The 20173-nt window shown below is 33.9% G+C and overlaps 1 protein-coding gene across 2 annotated transcripts in view; it reads left to right on the top strand.

Annotated features, from left to right (window-relative positions):
• Positions 1–3344: 3344 nt before the first annotated feature.
• Positions 3345–20173, top strand: part of LOC130671475 (protein apterous-like) — a 36805-nt gene continuing 19976 nt past the window's right edge. Inside the window, exons 1-3 of one of the 2 annotated variants that reach the window (XM_057475386.1) lie at positions 3345–4333; positions 16391–16694; positions 16833–17292. In XM_057475386.1, coding sequence (XP_057331369.1) covers positions 4286–4333; positions 16391–16694; positions 16833–17292 — 812 coding nt within the window. In that variant the 5' untranslated portion in view covers positions 3345–4285. The remainder of the gene's footprint in view (positions 4334–16390; positions 16695–16832; positions 17293–20173) is intronic. The other variant, XM_057475387.1, reaches the window with a different exon arrangement.

The raw sequence follows: 20173 nt of genomic DNA, 5'->3' as shown, positions 1-20173 counted from the left end.
CGAAATATTCTATCCATTTATAAAACAATAGGTTTAAGACTTCTTAATGATTTATTAAGTAGAAAACAAAATTGTATAGAGAGAGAAAGAGAGAGAGAGAGCATAACATAGTTGAATGAATAAGTATATACTGGTATTTTGCGATAAATATTTTCTTCTCCATGCAGGTTTTAGATTTCGAGGCTTTAATTTTTTTTCAGGTATATTAGTCATTAAGGTTTAAATATATTTTGAAAACAATGAAACCTTAAATTTTCTTCAAATATATTTCTTTTATTGAAGTATACTAATATCTATCCTGTATACTTAAAATCTCATTACAATGAAATGAAAGTCTTAAATCAATTTTACATGTCACTAAGTTAAAATTTGAGTTTAAAATATTTAATCTTTACTCAATTTACCTAATGGTTATAAGTAGTCCGATTGAATGTGGTGTAGTAGATTGCTTATTGTGTTGCAATGCTATTTGGCAAGTGGGTAAATTTTGACTACACACCTGGATTTAGTGTAATTATAACTTAATTTTGAGATCCGGGTTTATTTATGCTATGAGGTTTAGGTGTTTTGTCGAATATTATTCTACTTAAGTATAGTAAAAGTTATGATGAGTGACGTCACCAGAAAGGCAGTTTAAAAAAAAGGTAAAGTAGTGTTGAGTAATAATGTAGAAAATAGAACATTGAAACAGCTTTAGTTGCATAAAATTTGTCATATACCATCTCAGAAATATTTCTCTGAACTCCTTCAAACTTGATATTTCCAATTGGATAAAAAACTTTGCTTATATAGGCTACTGCATCAAAAGTAAACGGAATCATCATAATAAATAAATAATTTAGTTACCGGATTTAATCCTTCACTTCGAATATGCAAATGTATCATGGTAACATTTTATAATCAGCATTTACATTAATAGTAATTAATAAATGATTGACTATAAATATTGATGGTTTTTTTTTCTCTTCAATGGATTCCCATAATCAATTTACGCATAATATAATAATAAACTATTTGTTGTATTTAACAGATTATACCGTACTAATCACCGTGAAAGCATCAAAAATAAAAATGTCACGCACAGTATGTAGACATCATCAGCTAGTGTAGTACCAATACTTTGTAGCAGACCCATATTTCGGAAGCCGAAAAAATCTGTTTCTTTCACTATTATACATTCAGAGTTCTCCTTTATATTCTTACATTACATTAGTAAAAGGTATACTTCTATACAGATATACCTCAAAAGTAGGCTTCAAGTTCAGAGTCTCTGAAAAATCGTGGGGGGTTCTCACCAGGCGGGACTGTGTTTTCCCTGCAGGGCGTCCAAGTTCATTGTCCGGGTCCTACTTGTTTAGTATTATTCACGCATATCACCTTGACAACATTCTCCTTTCAATCTTCCTTCCGTTTTACATCCCGTCGATTTTTAATATTTTTTTTTACGATTCTCATCCTTGCAAACGTACGCACTCACACACATATCAATGTAACTTAATTTTCGCATGCGTCCACATTCAATGAATCGATTCATCGGTTAAACGATTCCCATGTGATTGCTAAATAATTTAATTAGAGTTTTATAAATAATGCGGAGTAACATCGATGCTAATGTTTGATTATTTCCTCTATTGAGTTGCGCGCTGGTCTTTCGACTGAATCCGATTACCGGTTCTTTGTCTCTTCGAACCGATCCTGGATATTTACAGGTTCCGTTCGTATATAATACTCGAACGTTTTTTTATAATTTTATTTTATTTTAACTGATGATGCCTTTTTTTTATTTTATTTCGGGTCCACCCTGATTCGGTATCCTCAGCGATCGGCTTCTTGTCTCTTCAACGGTTTCCCTCTTTACCTTAGAACCGGTTTTTCAACGCGATCCAAACTCTATATATATATATATACTTCTGGCGTTTCTTTTTGTCTGGATAATATAACTTTTCGGTGTGAGGTGTGTGATCTGCTGAGAGCAGAGTGTATAGCTCGTCTCTCAGATGCTTATAATGCTGATGCTGCTGAAAATACAAGGAACGTCGATCGTGTCGTCTTTCGATTCAACTCTCCTTTACAAACATGACAGACTTACGATCCTCCGTATACACTGATGCAGTACACAAAAACCGCCGCTTAAAAAGAGAGGGGCTCATTCGTTTCTGTACCAACATAAACCCGTTGTATTGGCCTGCTCTGGCAATGGCCCTCGACTCATCAACCAAAGGATGAGGAAGTGCTGAAAATTTCTGAATGATCGTTTCATGTTAAAAGTTAACTTGCAGATATTGACAAAAAAAGGTGGTCGATGGAAAGTTTAAAAAAAAACCTAAAAGAGGATTCGCTTCTTGAAACTCCAGGCTTCAAAACCGCTGATTAAAAAAAACGTGACCGCAGAAAGCGTGGCCGGATGCGATTGCTCCACTTGGCTGATTTCAATAAACACAATAATATATATATCGAGTTTATTTGATTATTATATTATATTATTTAAGCATCCATTATTCACGAGCGTAATAACTAAATCATTACATAAACTGATGATAAAAGCAGACTATCAGATTATATATCTATCACCAAAAGTGTGACTCAACACAGCACATGCACAAGCGTATTATATATATGTAAAACGTAAAATATGCTTTCAGTAAATTATAACACCAGTTGTACAAAGTAATATTTAAAGGCGATTTGTTAAAAGTAATTGATAAAACCAGAAATAATAATAACTACCAGCTAAGTATCTCATCTCGAGCGTCTCCAGTGTCTACATCAGATTCTCACGCCTACTCTGAACAGTTTGTCTCACGGCCAGAAACAACGGGGTACAAATAAAAATAATATAAAAAGGTAATAAAACGAAAAAAAAGGTAATAAGAGTGCGCGAAAGGTGGGCTGAGGTTTTCGGCAGAACGCCTGATGTGTAACTCGTCCACACAGCAGGTTTTACGCGGATCCCGCCTACAGACTACATCAGACAAGTAAAGCTCTCACTCTGAGATATCTGCAGCAATTTAATAAAACAAAACCGTGTGAGTGAACGAGTATTTGTTGGAGGTGTCTCCATGTGTGGATGGATCTATTGAGTGTGTTGGATGTGCAATCACGTGGTAGACTTCTGATGGTACGCGACAACCTGGAATAAGTATATATGTAGGGGATCAAACGTGTGTCGGGGGTGCAATGGGCGGAGTCAGCGGTAACTTGGCAGTGGTGGTGGGGATAAAGTGGGCGGGGCCAGTGGAAACCCATCCCCCACTTTTTGTCACACTGCTCGGCAGAGTGAGTTTCGGCCGTTCAACCGACTGGGGGCGCTTGTGTCTGCGTACGACTATATTCTACAGTTTTCCCTCACTCCACTTAGCAGCCTGAGCGGCGCAACAACGCAGTGTACAACTGCTGCGCTTCTGCTCAGCACTTTCTTTCATTAATCTCATCCCCCCGAAAGTTTTATCGTGTGTGTATCCGCGGGTCCGTGTATTCATGTGTCACTCTGTGTGTATGTGTATTATATTTTGTATGTGTATTATTATCTATATATATATGTAAGATAGTATATATTTGATATAACTATTTTTGTCGGTTTGGAGCTGGAGCACATGCGCTGCTGCTGATCATCATCACGAGATTTGTCACTCAAGCATAATTATTTTACAACTTGTGCATTGTCACCGTGTTGTTGATCTGTTGATATCTTATTTTTCATCATACTACGGTGACATCGACACTAACAACTGGCATGATAAGTAATTTGCCGCGCACGTAATTAGTATAAGTTTGTTTTGTATATTTATGTGTAACTCGCGTACCCTTTTGGAGACAACGGGTCCAGTGTTACTCCAATGGTTTGTGTTATCGAACCAAGTGCCGTCCGACGGTTACACAAGCCTAGTGCTCGTGATAATAAAGTTACATATGTGATAATTAGGTTTCAATAATGAATATGATATACTGCTCCTTTTATTTATATTAATATTTATTAGTATTATATAAATTTGAACAATGATAATTTAATTATTGTTATTATTATTTTCTTGAGACTGAGCTTGACTTTGGTAAGTTTTATCCGAATGTACGGAAGTGAGTGCGTTATAAAAATCGGTAAAGTGTCATTGCCGTTAATAATATTGTCATCGCGTGAGTGTTGTTGTAGGAGTTGTAGAAACTATTGGTTGGAAATAACAAGAACCTCCCATTATTATCGGCAGTAATCCGATTGTCTGATCTACCGGCAGATTCTTCAACGTCGAACACCCTCAGCGGGAACCACCCCGCGACAGCAGCCACCCTGATGGGAGTGTATGAGGAGCGCGCCCCTCCTACCACCGGCATGCACTGGGTATGTATTTTTTTTTTAATTTATTTATTATTTTTTTTTTTCAATCAAAAAATCCCGATTACGCGGCAGAAAATTTTTTGCTACTCGAATTATTTTTTTATGCTCCGCTAAATCTCATTGGATAATATTCTATACTTCATGTTAACACTTTACTATTTATCCAACCGGATTTTGTATATGGCAATTGATGGATGACGTGAGAAAATGTTTTAATCACTTTTTTTGCAATGATTAACGTTTATGTATGGGTTTATTTTTATGTACTCTATATCTATATATATATGTTTGACGTATTTATGGGGAATACACATCGCGGTTGTTGCTAACTCTAGCTATTACGCGATTACATTGTGCAATTATTCGGGAAAGTGAGATATCCATTCACAATAAACATCAGTCATCTTGATATATGTTTTGTATTTTTCATTAAAATTTTTTTTACTTCTCAAGTACTTTACTTTTTTTTTTTTAATCTGAATTTATAATTTCCGTTACTATAAGCCACATATTTATAGTATTTTATAAAATATTTCGAACGGTAGCGTTGACAGGATATGAAAATAATTTACTTTAAACCGGTTTCGTGTGTGTTGGGTATAATAAAAATTTGATTTGATTCGCTTGCGAGAACCACCGATGAACTTAAAGTTTTAAAATTACCTCAAGTTGTCGTTCTGTTGTTTCAAGTCCGTAGTTGTCTTGGGTTAGTGTTTAAATATGTATATGCATAATATATATTGAAACCTTTCGGTTTTAAAATGTATCAACGTCATCAACATCGAATTTGCAAAAGAATGTCACAATATTTTCAGTCAGTCCTCCAAAACCGCGATGACTACGGACACTAATGCCCAAAAAATTATAGATTTTTTATTCATTGTAAAACCTGTTTCTTTTACTTGGTTATTCATGGATTTGTGGAATTCGCACTTTGGCATAACAGTCAGATACTAATCATTTCTCATTCTTTCTATCATCGCCAGTCTCATCAACAACAACAACAGTCATTACAATTTACTTTTATTCTCATGCTTATATTGATGACTATCATAAGATGTTTCCCTATTTAAGTGTACTGTTTTTAGTAAAGTATGATATTTTAAACGGTTTGGCTATAGGGGCATTCTCAGATAGTTCATAATGATAAAAAAGTCCAATTGCTTGACAGAACTGTCTTACATTTCTGTAGAGTGCTTTTTGGATATCAATATCTACTTTAATACGGATCAGACTTTGAAATCATACAATTGAATTTTTCATACTTTTACTTGACCCTTAATTGTCACAAGAAGCCTGAAAAATCTCTTTCTGCAATTTTCAACTCCAAATTTCTATTTTTGAATTTTTAAACTTTAAATTCTATATATCTCAATGACTATCAAGTTTTAAGAAAAAGTATAAGATACCTTTTTTATAGAAAATTTAAAGCGCAATAAAAAAGATATCGTACAATTTTTAGAATAGTTCAATATTTACAGAGCTATTTGAAAAAAACCAATCACACTTTTTTTTGAAAAATACACTGAGGTCTAACAGACCCTTTATAATCATTGCGATTCCTGCTAGAAGTGTGGCCATTAAGGATTGAATCTTTTTACTCATTGATTGATTTTTGGGCAGAAACTAAGAAGAACATAGCTTACTTTACAGGAATTTAATTTGTCCGACGATCTATTGAATGCACTACTCTATACACTAGTAGAGTAGAAACGGTCTTTTCCTGATTTCAAAATTACTTAGCTATGAATTTTTTTTTTTTTTTTTTAAAAGTTTATTTTTATTTTTCCACAAACAAAAGTTACGTAAATGTTAATACAGATTAAAAAATACAATTAAAAAACTGTAACATAATTATAATAAATAATATTATTTTATCTTAGCTAGCTACTCTCTAAACATGAATAAGTGAAATAAGTGAATATTCACTAATTCTAAGTGCCAACCGAACCACTTTTTGAAATTAGTGGTTCGGTTTGCACTTGGAATTAGTCAATATTCACTTATTTTCACTAATTCATGTTTAGACAGTATAATAAATAGATCTCGCTAAGAGACATATTGGAGATTGCACTATATAGTGTCAGAAACATAAATAATTTTAACATTCTTAGTTAAGTCATATAATTTTAAAGAGATGCAAAAAGTTGTGTAACAAAAAAGCATCTACTTAGCTATGAACTGTAGATATTAGTCGCTATAGCTTATCAATCAATACAGTGCTTTAATTATGTAACAACATATATATCTTTACGAGAGGATTTACAAGTATGAAATTAATTAAATATCTATAAGAAACAAAATTTCATTAATTTATTTTGGACATCGGTCACCTGCTCGTAAAAATCATCCCTCCAAAATGAAAAAAAAATTCCTTCAATCCTCGCAATTAAATGAATTATAAAAATAACAACAATATTTTGATAAAAGATTGAAAAAATATATATATAAATTTATATACCAATTTATAATTCTGATAAAATGGATTAAGATCATTCTCATAAAGTATTAAGCACACATGTTTTAGAACAAGCATTTTAACACGAAGGTGTGAATTACATAAACAGACAAGTTACCTCGGGAATTCCTTCAGTCATCATTGCAATGTCTAAAGAGCGTTAATAACCGTTTAATGATTACTATTATTATTATTATAATAAATGTAATATATATTTTTAAAATTCTTATATGCATCGGTATGAATGCATTAAGTAATCTGTAATTAATACTACGACCTTAAGAACATCAGAGAGTAAGAGAGAGAGAGAGAGAGAGTGCAGATGTTCGAGTATGTATTTTTGTACATGAGTAATGTGTTAAATGTACATTTAAACCTGCTCGTATTAAATTAAAGTCGATTATATTATATTATACATCGTGTTTAAAGTTCATTTGCATTGCCAGCGACAATCGTATGGTCTCTCGTCGTCATTCAAGTGCCCCTACGGACTACGATTGGTTTTATCTCGATGTTCGTTTTAGTAGGGGCATGCGACAAACACTGAGTAAACAGGATCCGTTTTGCAAAGTTAAATAGCTCTGATTTTATTGTGTTATCACATAATCATTTAAATCATAACAATCGCAACTACATATTATACTTTTTTTATAAATATGTATATATATTATTAAGCACAGTATGGAAAAAAATATACTGTAGATAACATAATGAATAATATATGCCTAGTATATGTGATATTATATGGAGGCAAAATTTTCTATATGCTGCTACATGTGCTCGCCATATATTCAAGTTCAAATTTGTCATACAATATATTGATTTCTATATATATAATTAATTATAAAAACGACTATGTATGTTCACATATATACTTTGATATTTACGGAGGCTTTAATTTTTTTGAATACATCAAACGATATAGTACATGATATATATTTTACAATATATGTACCCGGGTCATAATATCTAGCCTCAATCCAGCCTCACTGAGTAAAAAAAGCATTTTGAGCCTCAAATAATGCTCACAGAGCCTCAATGAGCCTCAAATTATGCTCAAAGATCCTCAATAAGCCTCGATGAACCTCAAATGAACCTAGTCTCGACCATGTAATTTAAATTCGATTAGTATTATTTGAGGCTCTTTGATCACCATTTGAGGCTCATTGAGGCTCTGTGAGCATTATTTGAGGCTCAAAAAGCTTTTTTTACTCAGTAAGGCTGGATTGAGGCTTACTTGGGTTTGATGAGGCTAGATTGAGGCTTGATATTATGACCCAGGTATACACTGTAAAAATCGGGAGTAAATTCGGAGTAATCACTGATTTTATTTCAATCCGAATTCGTTCCGTCATTCAAAGCTCCGGAGTTTAAAAAAAATCACTACGCATACGAAGTAAATAAGGAGTTTGTTTTTGCAGCGGAGTGATTTCGATTTTATTTCAATTCACATTCTCACGGATTTGATTCGCGTTTACTACACAAATTTTTTAGTGTAGTTATATTACATGTCATTGATTAATCTATAAAATTTTATATTTAACTCTGATACTTTATACAAAAAATATATTCTCAGGTACTTATTGTTTAGCATGAGCAATAAACACAAGTCTCCACTAATATATATGAGTATATATTTTATTGCTTGTATAGTCTCTTTTTTAATTTGAGAAATAGCTGGAATAAAAATTTAAAGTGACGCACATCGAAGCTGAGAAACATAAAGGGCCGAGCTAGATGTAAATAGATAAAGAAATTACAAAAATAAATTACAATTTTTTGTTTTTTTGTTTTTTTTTTTTTAATGTATAAATGAATCGTAGAATAATTTCAAATAAATACTTTCGATTTTTGGCCAGATTAGATATCATTTTATAGTTGTTAATGACTTCTGACGCACATGTAATTACGCGCACACGCACATATTCGATAATTGTAGTATCTCAATAACCATTGACGTAAATAAAAATTTTATCAAAATTTTTAAAAGATAAACAAACATATTTAAAATAAAATCATTAGCATCAGTTGTTTGTTTGAAAACCCTATGGTATTTATCATAAAGAGAACTATAATGTCTAGAATTCTAAAAAACAATTAAAAATTTATTTCACGGTTCAATTAACGTTTTATTGAAGACAATTAAAAATTTTGCAATATAAATCAATTTAGTAATTATCAGATAAAAATTTTTATCATTTTTAACTGCGCTGTACATTTGAAAAATTTTGTGGTTATAATTTTTGAAATAAAAAAATCTGAGAACCGCGGGACCCGCGGGCCAGCCCCAAAACTTCCCGCTGTTTTCGAGCTCAGGGAGCTCGTAAACATTATTACTTGTAAATTTTTGAGCTCATCGAATTCAAAAATTTGTTGGGCCAGTAATACATACCTTCACTGAAAAATTATAATCTTTGTCCGACAATATCTTTGGAACGAATCGAAAGGGCTAAACAAGACTTAAAACTGCTTACACTGTTAAAAATAATTTAAAAATTACAATACAAAAGGAATTGAATTTTCATAACTAGTTATTTGAATTGTATTTTCAATGAAAAAAGCTTTAAATTTAATAATCAAGCTGGTATTCAAAATTAAGTACTTAAAATTTATACTTGATTTTTAAATTTTCAAAGCAAGTATTGAAAATTCTAAATCATATATTGAATTTTAAAAATTCTATTTGAAATTTCATAATACTTATTTGAAAATTCAAAAAAAAGTATTTGAAAATCGAAAGTGTTAATTTAAAAATTCAAAAACGTGTATCTTAAATTCTATATGAAATTAGTAATAAAATTTTAAGCACAAATGTATGTGTTTATTGCGTTATATACAATCTTTGAAAATTCAAACAATTATTTTTACAGTGTACATTTTAAGGCGAATCGGGCAAGTGGTTTATAAGTTATACGCGAAAAACCAAAAACAATAAAAATTTTAAATTTTAATTCTTCATATAACTCGTAAACTACATGACCGATCTACCCCAAAATCTAATTAATTTTAAGTTTCGATGAGCCCTGCCGATCGCCACCAAGTATGTTTAAATCAGTTGATTCGTCCCAAAGATATCGTCGGACAAAAAAGTTTACTCACACACTTACATACACACGGGCGTCCATCCGGAAATAGTCAGAATAGCTTCCTAGAACCTCAAAACGTCGACATCTGATGAAAACTCGATTTTCGAAAATCCGACCGAAACCAATAACTTCCCTTTTTTTTTAAATTTGAAATTTTCTTAGCGGGAAGTTAAAAATAGATGTAGGATTTGTTAAACTGTAAGACATTATTTTTTTAAATATTTCAATTACTTTTTTTATCGACTTAATTCTTGTCAGTGTTATGAAACTATAAGAAATGATCTCATATTATCATAAGAATTGGTTTTTATAAAAGAATAGAATTCATTTTTATGGTAATGTTGGAAAAGTTCTCATATAAGATACGCGATCATCAACTATATTACATGAGAGCATTTTTATTATTATGTAAGATTGTAACTTGTCGCGTCGAACAATTTTCCTACTGCATATATGTAACAGTAGTCTGCATACTTAATATGAGATTACAAGTATTCCAAAAGCTCTCATCTTTGTTTAAGTTGGTATTGAAATTAAAAAATTCATTTTGATGCTTCGTACCCTTTTTTTAAGACGCTCGTTATTCTTCTCAATTGCTAAGCTTCAAATAAATTTTTATAAAAAAGCACAAGAATTAATTAATGATGTCAACTCACTGATTGTCTGTTTTTTATCAATAAAAATAATTTATACCTGCAATTATAACTAATCCAGTATTAGAGCCAACACTGAATATATTGAACTTAATGACATTAGTATTGGCCTCTAGATAAAATCATTATAGAAAATTTTCTGATAAAAAAAACTCACAATAAATATTCAAGTTTATGATTTCACTAAAATTTCTCACGTAGTAATTTTTTAATCATTTCTGATGTTATCTAAAAAAGTTAAGTGACAAAATAATTATGCCACGGTAAATTTTACTTGAAGAATTTTTTTTTTTAAATTATTTACAGTAAATAAATAATAAATCTTGGACCGTAAAAGAATCATCACGACGATAAAAATTATATTTTCTGCACACTACATAAAATACGAAAAATAACGTATATTCACGAGTAAAATATATATATTCAAAATCAATAAATAATTATATACACGCAGAGAAATTTATGGTAACCGTTCCTAGTACGTTTATGAAATATCACCCCATACCGTTATGGTAATGATTACTTGGAATTATGGGATATAAGTCCATACTATCTGGGAACAATTCCCATCATTATGGTAACAGTTCCCATAGCGCATGTGAAAGAATTATGGTAATGATTACCATATATTATAGTAATGTTTACCATATATTATGGTAATGGTTACTATATATTATGGTAACGATTACTATAATATTATAGTAATGATAACTACAATTTATGCCATACAAAAAAAATATATCCGGGCAAATCTGGAATATGTCGCATATATGCAACATATATATAAATATATCTCATATATGCAGATTTGCCTGGATATATCCGGATATATATTTTTTTCGTATGGGTGGGTGCCGTTCCTATGATCAACATTTCAAAAAAACCGGTTACCATGCACTATGGGAACCATTTCCATAATATATTGTAATTGTTACCATAAATTTCTCTCCGTGTAATTGGGATAGTTTACTACTGATGACCACCTTAAACTAACCCTCAGTACCGCAAAAAATATCTTAAGGTGTTAATTAATCTTAAGCATTTTTTAATGCACCAAGCGTTACATCCTGCAAACACACACAGACACACACACACACACACACACACACACACACACACATATATTTATATCATATATGTTTTCCGACCTATCAATAAATAATTTTTTACTATCACAGTATTTTTTTTTTCATTCTGTATTTTTCAATTCGTATCATCATCGATTTCTATTTACGCTTCACAATAAATGTAAATACTAGAGCGACGTAATAATTGAAAGTAACAATACGTTATGCATTTATAGCGTTATTTAACTTAAGATATATATTTGTATATAAAAAATACTTAAATGATCTACTACAGGGGCAACTTACCCTCTTCAACTTCCTGGGCAACGGCCTGTAAAGGCGTTACCCGACGATAATTATTCCCATGCTACAAAGCGTAACCGTAGATCCGTTCATTGTGAAACCACTCTTGTGATATATGTATATATAAATGCATATATATATCTATAAATTTATTTACGTATGTATTTCGTGTTTTCTGGTGACCAATCACCTGAAACGCATCTTATCACACTTTATTTGTATAACTAATGCCGTAAAATTCATTTAGAGTTTCCCTATCAAAAAATCCATAGGGAAATCCAGCCTAGATTCCTATATGGGTTCCCACATGGCGTTTTCAGATGGATTCCTATAGGAATCCAACAGAGATTCGTATATGCGTATCAATTGATGTACGATAGACATAGAAATTCAGATACTTCGGATTCTATAGAAATTACTTGTATAGAAACCCAGATTCCTATATAAATTTGCCACAAAAAACCCATATATCCAAGTTCCTGTATGGGAATTCAGGTACCCATGGTATCCTACATAAATTGTTATATAAATCCATGCACTCCTATATTCATTCCTATGGATTCGTACATAAATCCATACGCTTCTATATGGATTCCTATGGGTTCCCATGCATATATTTATGTATATAGATTTTTCCGATAGGGTTACGAGACTGTCACTTTACTTTGCAGTACATTTTTAATACTCTCAACTTTTTATATTACGGAGAAATTCTACGAGAACCGTAACTAGAATTTTAAAAAGTCACATTTATTGTTAATTTGTCAGGATGTTAATTTTTTTCAAAAATGATTTTTTTTTGGTTTGTCGCTACACGGAAAGAAAATTATGGAAACGGTTCCTATAATTCTATAAAATTTTTTCCTATAACAATATAGGAAGTTTGACCATAAATTATGGGGGCAGTTCCTATAATTCCCATAATGCATAGCAAAAGTTCCCATAATTTTCTTTCCGTGTATTTGTCATCTGAAAAATTTTTCGTTACCTTGTCAATCATGCAGTTTTACAGAGCATGATATTCTCTGCAAAAAAGCCCATTGAGTAAAGTTTGTATACCAGACAACTTTTTAGCAACAGAAGTTGGAATTAAATTTTATATTGAAATCCCTCTGGAATTATTTGCCATCGCTAAAGTTTTCATATCACATAAAAAAAAATGAACGATAATTTTGTAGAGAATTTTATGGCCTACAAAAAATATTCGTTACGCGAATTCATAAATTCAAAATTTAAAAAGTTCTAGGCTTTAAAAAAAAGTAATTAAAATATTTTTTTAACGTTAAAAATTCTATGCTCTAGAATACTATACAGATAAGGTCAGATATATATTTTTAGATAGTAAAAAATATTTATAAATGTAAAAAAAATTATGTTTTTTAAATGAGAAACGTTAAATTCACCGCGACCTTTAAAAAGTTGATTTAAAATCTCTACTCTCAGGATTTATTTCTGAGAATACTAAAAAATTCCATGCGAAATTACACAATTTCCTAGTCTACTCGTCAATATATAAACATATTGGTGACCATGGAGTGAAATGAGACACCATTTTTCTGATAAATTTTTTTTTCCTTTCAAAATATTTAATTACAGTATTTGTAAGATAACGGGGAAAATTAATCAGCCCAGAAAATCTTTGAATCGCTTATCGATAACTAGAAAATTTGACCGTGAGGTAAAATGGATCACCATTGAGAAAAAAAAATTTTTCCACTAAAAATTTGAATTTATACCCACGGTCCCGGTTGGTTAATTCACTCCATTCTTTATTACGAATCATAACCAGAAAATGGTGTCTCATTTTACCCCGGGTTTCCCTACAATATTAACAATTATAAATGATCGAGTAATCGATTGCGGCGTCTATTAGTCTCGTAAACTCGGATTTGTAAACGTCGTATCTACATTTCTCTCAGTCTCTCAGATATGTAGTCTATGCAAATGAGAAATATATAAAGATTATTTGATAGTATCATTAAATATATCGCGAGATAAGACAATCTCATCTCGCTCTTTTTTATTAAAACCTTCATTTTTTATATCACTGTTTCTTTCTCTTTCTCTTTCTTTTAATCTACGCTCATTGGTGTCTGTCTTGTCGTTTGACTTGGTTATTTCTTCGTTCACGGCGTGTCTGGCGACGATAGTGACGTGCTCCCAGCGCGTCGAGACTCATAATTTATTGGCACACAAACGAGACAACGTGATGTCTGATTCTTCTTGTCTGCGCGACGTCCTCCTCGTTGTCGTCGCTGTACCAAGTGAAGCTCAGTACAGTAGTTCTATATCAACGATAAGTTCATTTAACAGCTTCTTTCAACATCTTACTAATTTTTTTCTCAACTTTTCGGTCATTTTGTTACAATATATTTATCATTAATTATCAATCATTCATAAATTATTTGATAAAATTTATTTATTTTTGTATTCTCTGTACCAAAGCCGATTTTTTTTAGTACTGAATTGTGGTCGGCTGACGGATAACCTCCGTCACCTTCGTTATCGTAAATACTGAATTACCGCGTTATTTTTCTTATCATTTACATTCCAATAGTCAAAACTTACAACTTTTTTATGATTTATGACCTTTGATCAACGAAATGTATACGTGAAATATTTGTGGTCATATTTTGTATGTTAAATTTAAAAATTACCTAAATAAATTAACGGATTTGAAGTCGACGCATAAAATTTACTTGTCTTGTCGCCTACACATAAAACAATCATCAGTAACTTTTATCTATTTCGGAACCTAAAAATAAAATTACGAGGTCATTAGATATCTCCTCATCGCTAAACACAAAATACTTTTTTAAATATTTAACCCGAGAGTAAAAAAATGTGGATTTTTTTTTTAGTCAGATATTTTTTCCAGGTGTAAGCGAAAGAAGTTTGTCGTGAAAAAAAAAAAATTAATAAAAATAATAAAGAAACATTTCCACGGAGACTTAATGTCTCGAATGAAAAACGGAAGTCCATTTCACGACATACTGCGGACCTCCCTTTGGACCCTCTCGTTCTTCATGTCCTCGAGCGACATTTCAAACGGCATTCTTGCTTCTCCGCGGTAGGTTCCGCGTCTCTATACGCTACTTCTTGTTATTTATCTCACGTTTGTGAAAAATTAAAAAAGGCCCGAGAGAGCCCGTTTAATATCTCCCTCCGTCTCTCGTTCCCACCCCCTCAAGCTTCCATCCTTACTCTTTCCCTTTTTGTAGATCTTTTTCTCGGTTACGTGTTAAGGTTTTGTCTGGTGAAAGTTACGACGATGCTCTATACCACACTCTGCTCTCACAAACTTGCAATAATAATAATACGGAAAAAAAAAACAACGTATACATAAGAATATAGGTATAAGGCAATGGTGTCTCTTAACGTAAGAGCGTGCCTTAAACGTCACTTAGAAAGGATACAGTTGACGCGATTTTCAAGGATTTCCAAAGAGTAGCAGCAGAAACAGAAGCAGCAGCATCAGAATCAGAAGAAGAAGGAGGAAAAGAAGAAGAAGAAGAAGAAGAGAACTTCTGTACTCTCTGATAGCGAATCAAAAGGTAGCACTTGCTGAAAACTGTTTATGATGACACACAACGGCCATAATCTGCGTTGTTGAGAGTCGCAAACGTGCCGCTCGCGGCTTGAGACCGCAGTAAATACCGGTATCTGCTGTCGTAAAGTACGGCATTGGTTTTCTACTCAACACATATAGGTATGCACACATAACATCAGTTGCAGTAGCAGTAGCAGTGGCACCAGCACCACCAGCAAAAGAGATACAGAGCAGAGCTGTACTAGCTGAGAAAGAGCTTTGGTATATATAAGTACCTCAAGGAAGTAGTAGCCGAGCAGCGAGCAGCGCAGTCGTATAGAGCAGTGCAGGAGACAGACCAGACATGCATGAGAGGTGAATAAGAGAGAGCAAGAACGAGAGACAATAATTTATGTCGCGGTACACCACTACAGAAAGAGAGAATAATATAAGAGAGCGAGAGAGACAAGTCGCGCGCTGACAGTTGAAACACACGGCGGTGTCTCGGATTGGCCGGTTCCAGAGGCGCCTTATAGGGTGACCGCGCATGCGCTGAGGTTTGCGACATCCATCAGCGTCTACTGGAGTGCCGCTGTCACACGGCGTAACCCGCCGTCACTTGGCCTCGCCTCGCCATTCTCCCTCTTTCTGTTAGACGACTGGTTGTCTTTGTTTTTTTATTACCATTTCTCTTTTCATACGTTGTCTTTGTCTTTCTCTTGCTCTTGGTCTTGGATTTAGTCTCGGTTTCATTCTTCTTCTTCTTCTGCTTCTTCTTATTCTTGCTGACCAACTTGTTTTATTGTTCTTATTCTTTAATCCGATCCGTACTTTACACTCGTCGGTTGTAGCCCTGCTGGATCCCCTTGCGATCAACGGTTGTTGCCGGGGTACCTGAACTGGATGCTGAAGGTATCCCGGATAAAGAGCGTACATAATGATTAAATGCCTTGATTTGTTTCAGCAGCCGCCAAACTCGCAGGAGCGAGGCAGCGGCTTGGCTTTGGGCTGTCAAGGTGGGCTAGGAGGGAGCGCAGGGGGGCCTGGAGCGATGGATCAGGCGCGGGATCTTAGCCCGTGCCTCCCCGCGTCGATGGGTGATGCCGCAAGACCCACCACTTTACCATGCAGCCCCCCTGCGGCTCATCATCATCACGTATCGTCGCATCGTACACAGCTTCATCAGACTACTCACTGTGGCACTAATAATAACTGCTATGACGGTACGACCACCCCTTACGATTCACGAGATTACGGATCACCCGGAGGTGGGTCTCTTTTATCTCTTCATTATCTAAATCACAATTATCATCATCATAATTATTCCTCTCATCATCATCATCATTATGATTATTATTTTTAAGTAATAGCTTATTGTCTAACTTGGATGTTTTTAAATCAAACAGGTGGAACGGAGTTCCGAAATAACAGTTACGAACATTCTAATGAGCTGAACCATCAATCCCTCAATACGCCGCAGCCTAACCATCATCATCATCATCATCATCACCACCATCACAACCATAATCAGAACCAGCAGCAGCAGCAGCATCATAACCATCAGTCCCAGGTCCACCAGCATCAGCAGCTCACTGAATCGCAAACAACGACAAGTGCTTCAGATGATCTCCATACGATACCCAAGTTGGAACCACCACCGACGCCACCGACTCAGCTGGAAGACGTCGCGGGGGTTGTCTGTGCTGGATGTGGTCTCAGAATATCCGACAGGTTTTATCTACAGGCTGTTGAGAGGCGGTGGCATGCTGCCTGCCTGCAATGCTCCCACTGTCGCCAGGGTCTCGATGGCGAAATCACCTGTTTCAGTCGAGACGGAAATATTTACTGCAAAAAGGACTACTACAAGTAAGTACCTCATAAAATTTATTGCTATTGTTACACAAATAAATCATCCATCCATTCCTTCTTGTTATCAATTAAACTTTTGAATAATTCACGTAATCTACTTGTCGAGGACTAGTTGGTCATCGGTTAAAAACAAAAGTTATAGTTGGGCACTAAAATACTCGCGCAAGTTCTTAAGTAACCGGGATGATTATTATTTGGAATTTGTCGTGGATGGAAGAGCGATTTAGCATCAGAGCGTGACCACAGTGTACTGTCCTCGTGAATCACGAAAGCGAGACAGACACGAGAGCCATGAGCGATAGAGATAGCTAGTAAAATACATACTATGGAAGAGAGTCAAGGAAACTTTGAACGACCTTCTCGAAGAATACCAACTTATAATAGGCGCAGTATGCTTGGGAGTGTACATAACCATATATACATATATATGTACTCAAACTGTTGAATTCAATCAGAAAGTTTATGTGCACTTGAAGCAATGCGGAAAATATAAGATAGGATCCGTAATGCATGAATCTCTTCTTGAGTATATAAGGTTTGAGATGAAGAGAAGAGAGAGAAAGAGAAAAACTGAAAGTATCATTCGTCCGTGATGAAATGTAGATCGGCAGCGATTTACTTATCGAGAATCGACGCTTCGCCGGAGGTAAATGGCCGAGTCGTGACCATTAGTCCGTGGACTCTGGGCCTTATACTCTCTGATGGGTATATACTAGAACATACTTCCATTCTCTTGTAATTCCCTCTCTCTCGAACTTGATGGTTTCGTGTGTTTTTGAGGCTGTACAATCGCGTACTCCGTGTGCGGTATCAACCCCTTTTGTCATACTCACGAAGGAATTAAATGAATTTTTTTAAACCGTTAGAGAACAAGTGCACACGAACTAAACTACGACACAGCTATACAGCCTTAGTTATTTTGTATTTTCAGCTTCTCTGTTCGTGGAATAAGCCGAGTCAAATCCTACTCTCGTTCACCTTAAAATGAGATCAACTCGATAGATTATACAAAAGTACCTTCTTTTGTTTCCTCTTTTTGTACCATTAGTTCCACTTTTAGGTCTACTGGCCTTTAGCTATTTAAGTTTGTAGGAGGTTTGTAAAACTCCCTAAGCTGTTTATTTTTTAAATCCATTTCTTAAATCTTCTGTACCTATCGCGGTTTGCTGATCTAAAAAGCTTATTTGCAAAACCACGTGTCATTTCTCTGCCATCTGGATTAAATTTGTCGATGATCCAGACTCGCGATTGTTGGATTTCAGACTGACATAAATGTCAAAGAAATTATACTTATAAAATACAATTATTGCCTTGCACTTTTTCTCAAAAATCATAAATAGAATAACACCGCATCTATTACATACAGTAGAATCTCCCTAATGTGACTTTCCGTAATGTTACACTCTCTCTAAATTTAACAAGATTCTCTTCCTAATGTTAATAATCCTGTGTCCCACTACGTTTTTTCGCGCAACTAATCAAAAAAACCTTAGTGGCGGGCAATTCAAATTTTCCAACTTGCACCTATACGATTAAATCCAGACCTGCGCACATAAGACTCGAGTATTGGTATGATGGGGACGACAGGGTTTGTTAAGATTACGGAGATTTTACTGTAGATCAATAATTAAATTGATTAATCAGCTGTTGTAATATTGGCCCAATTTATCCCTAATTAGTTTTTTAAAATTTTCACCAAAATAATTCAAACACTTGGAAAAAATTTTATTACTTAAAATTTAAAATTTCCCGCCATTTCCGGGATGGTCAATTTGCCCCCTGTTACTTCTAACCGTGTTCAATTCTGAAATAAAAATCAACTTTGTTTTGTGTAATAAATGGTGTCTCATTTTACCGTAGTCTACCCGCGAGTAAGATCTGAAGTATAAATACAAACCCTGAAGTATTTTGTTAAATTTTGACATTAAATCTCTTGAGCATGTTGATATGAGGTAAGCTAAAATTACATTAGTGTATCGTATGTACATACTGTATAGATTGAAAGACTTAGATAAGAAGCCGGTCTTAGTCGCGGTAATGAAGACACAGCACACCAACTGAACAGAGACATGAGAACTGAACGGTTGAGGGCGCAAGGGAGAAAGGAAATATATATAATAAATATTATACATATAAATGATTAAATGAAATGCAATAAAACAATAATAATAATGAAAAGACAATAAAAAATACGGGTATGACTATTTTATGCATTGCGACAAATAAGATAGCGAGCAGCGAACCGACGTCATTGATATGTACAAGTTCGCGCGCACGCGCCAGTCATAACTTGCGCAATAGATCTGCGTACATATATTAATTTTTAATAAAACTGACAGCTAACCACGCGGTATTCACTAATGTCAGTGTGGATTATAGATTATAGTCATAATCTTGGCGACTGTCATTAGTATCTGCTCGGAATCTTGTCTATATTTACAAGACATCAGCTGAATATATCTCATGATGAGGTTGCATTTGGACTTGTAGCAGAATGACGATGTGTTATCTTGAACCCTTGCATGTGCGATCTTAGAAAATAACGTATGGGATATATTTAAGAGTGGGGAAAAAACTCTTGGGCTGTTATTAGGAGACACTCAACACACATCGCGTGAGGACACAATGTCCCTTGTCCTCAACTCTCAGCAGATTGTCTGACAAACAAAGGAAATTACTTTGTTTTAATTTCGCATATGTTTTTATCTTCATTATTCATTGATGTATCTACATATATGTGTTTATAAATACATACATACTTTACGCTGAAATCGGTTCATCTTGTGATGAAGTACTTAAGGCTGTCTTATTTACAAACTATTTTGTTGCTGATGCACTTGAATGATATGATGACTTTGAGTCGGTTAAAATTAGTTAA

Source organism: Microplitis mediator, chromosome 7, assembly GCF_029852145.1.
Source record: "Microplitis mediator isolate UGA2020A chromosome 7, iyMicMedi2.1, whole genome shotgun sequence".
NCBI classification, from domain to species: domain Eukaryota; kingdom Metazoa; phylum Arthropoda; class Insecta; order Hymenoptera; family Braconidae; genus Microplitis; species Microplitis mediator.
Note: the sequence above shows the minus strand (reverse complement) of the source record. Positions and strands in the feature narration are given on the sequence as shown.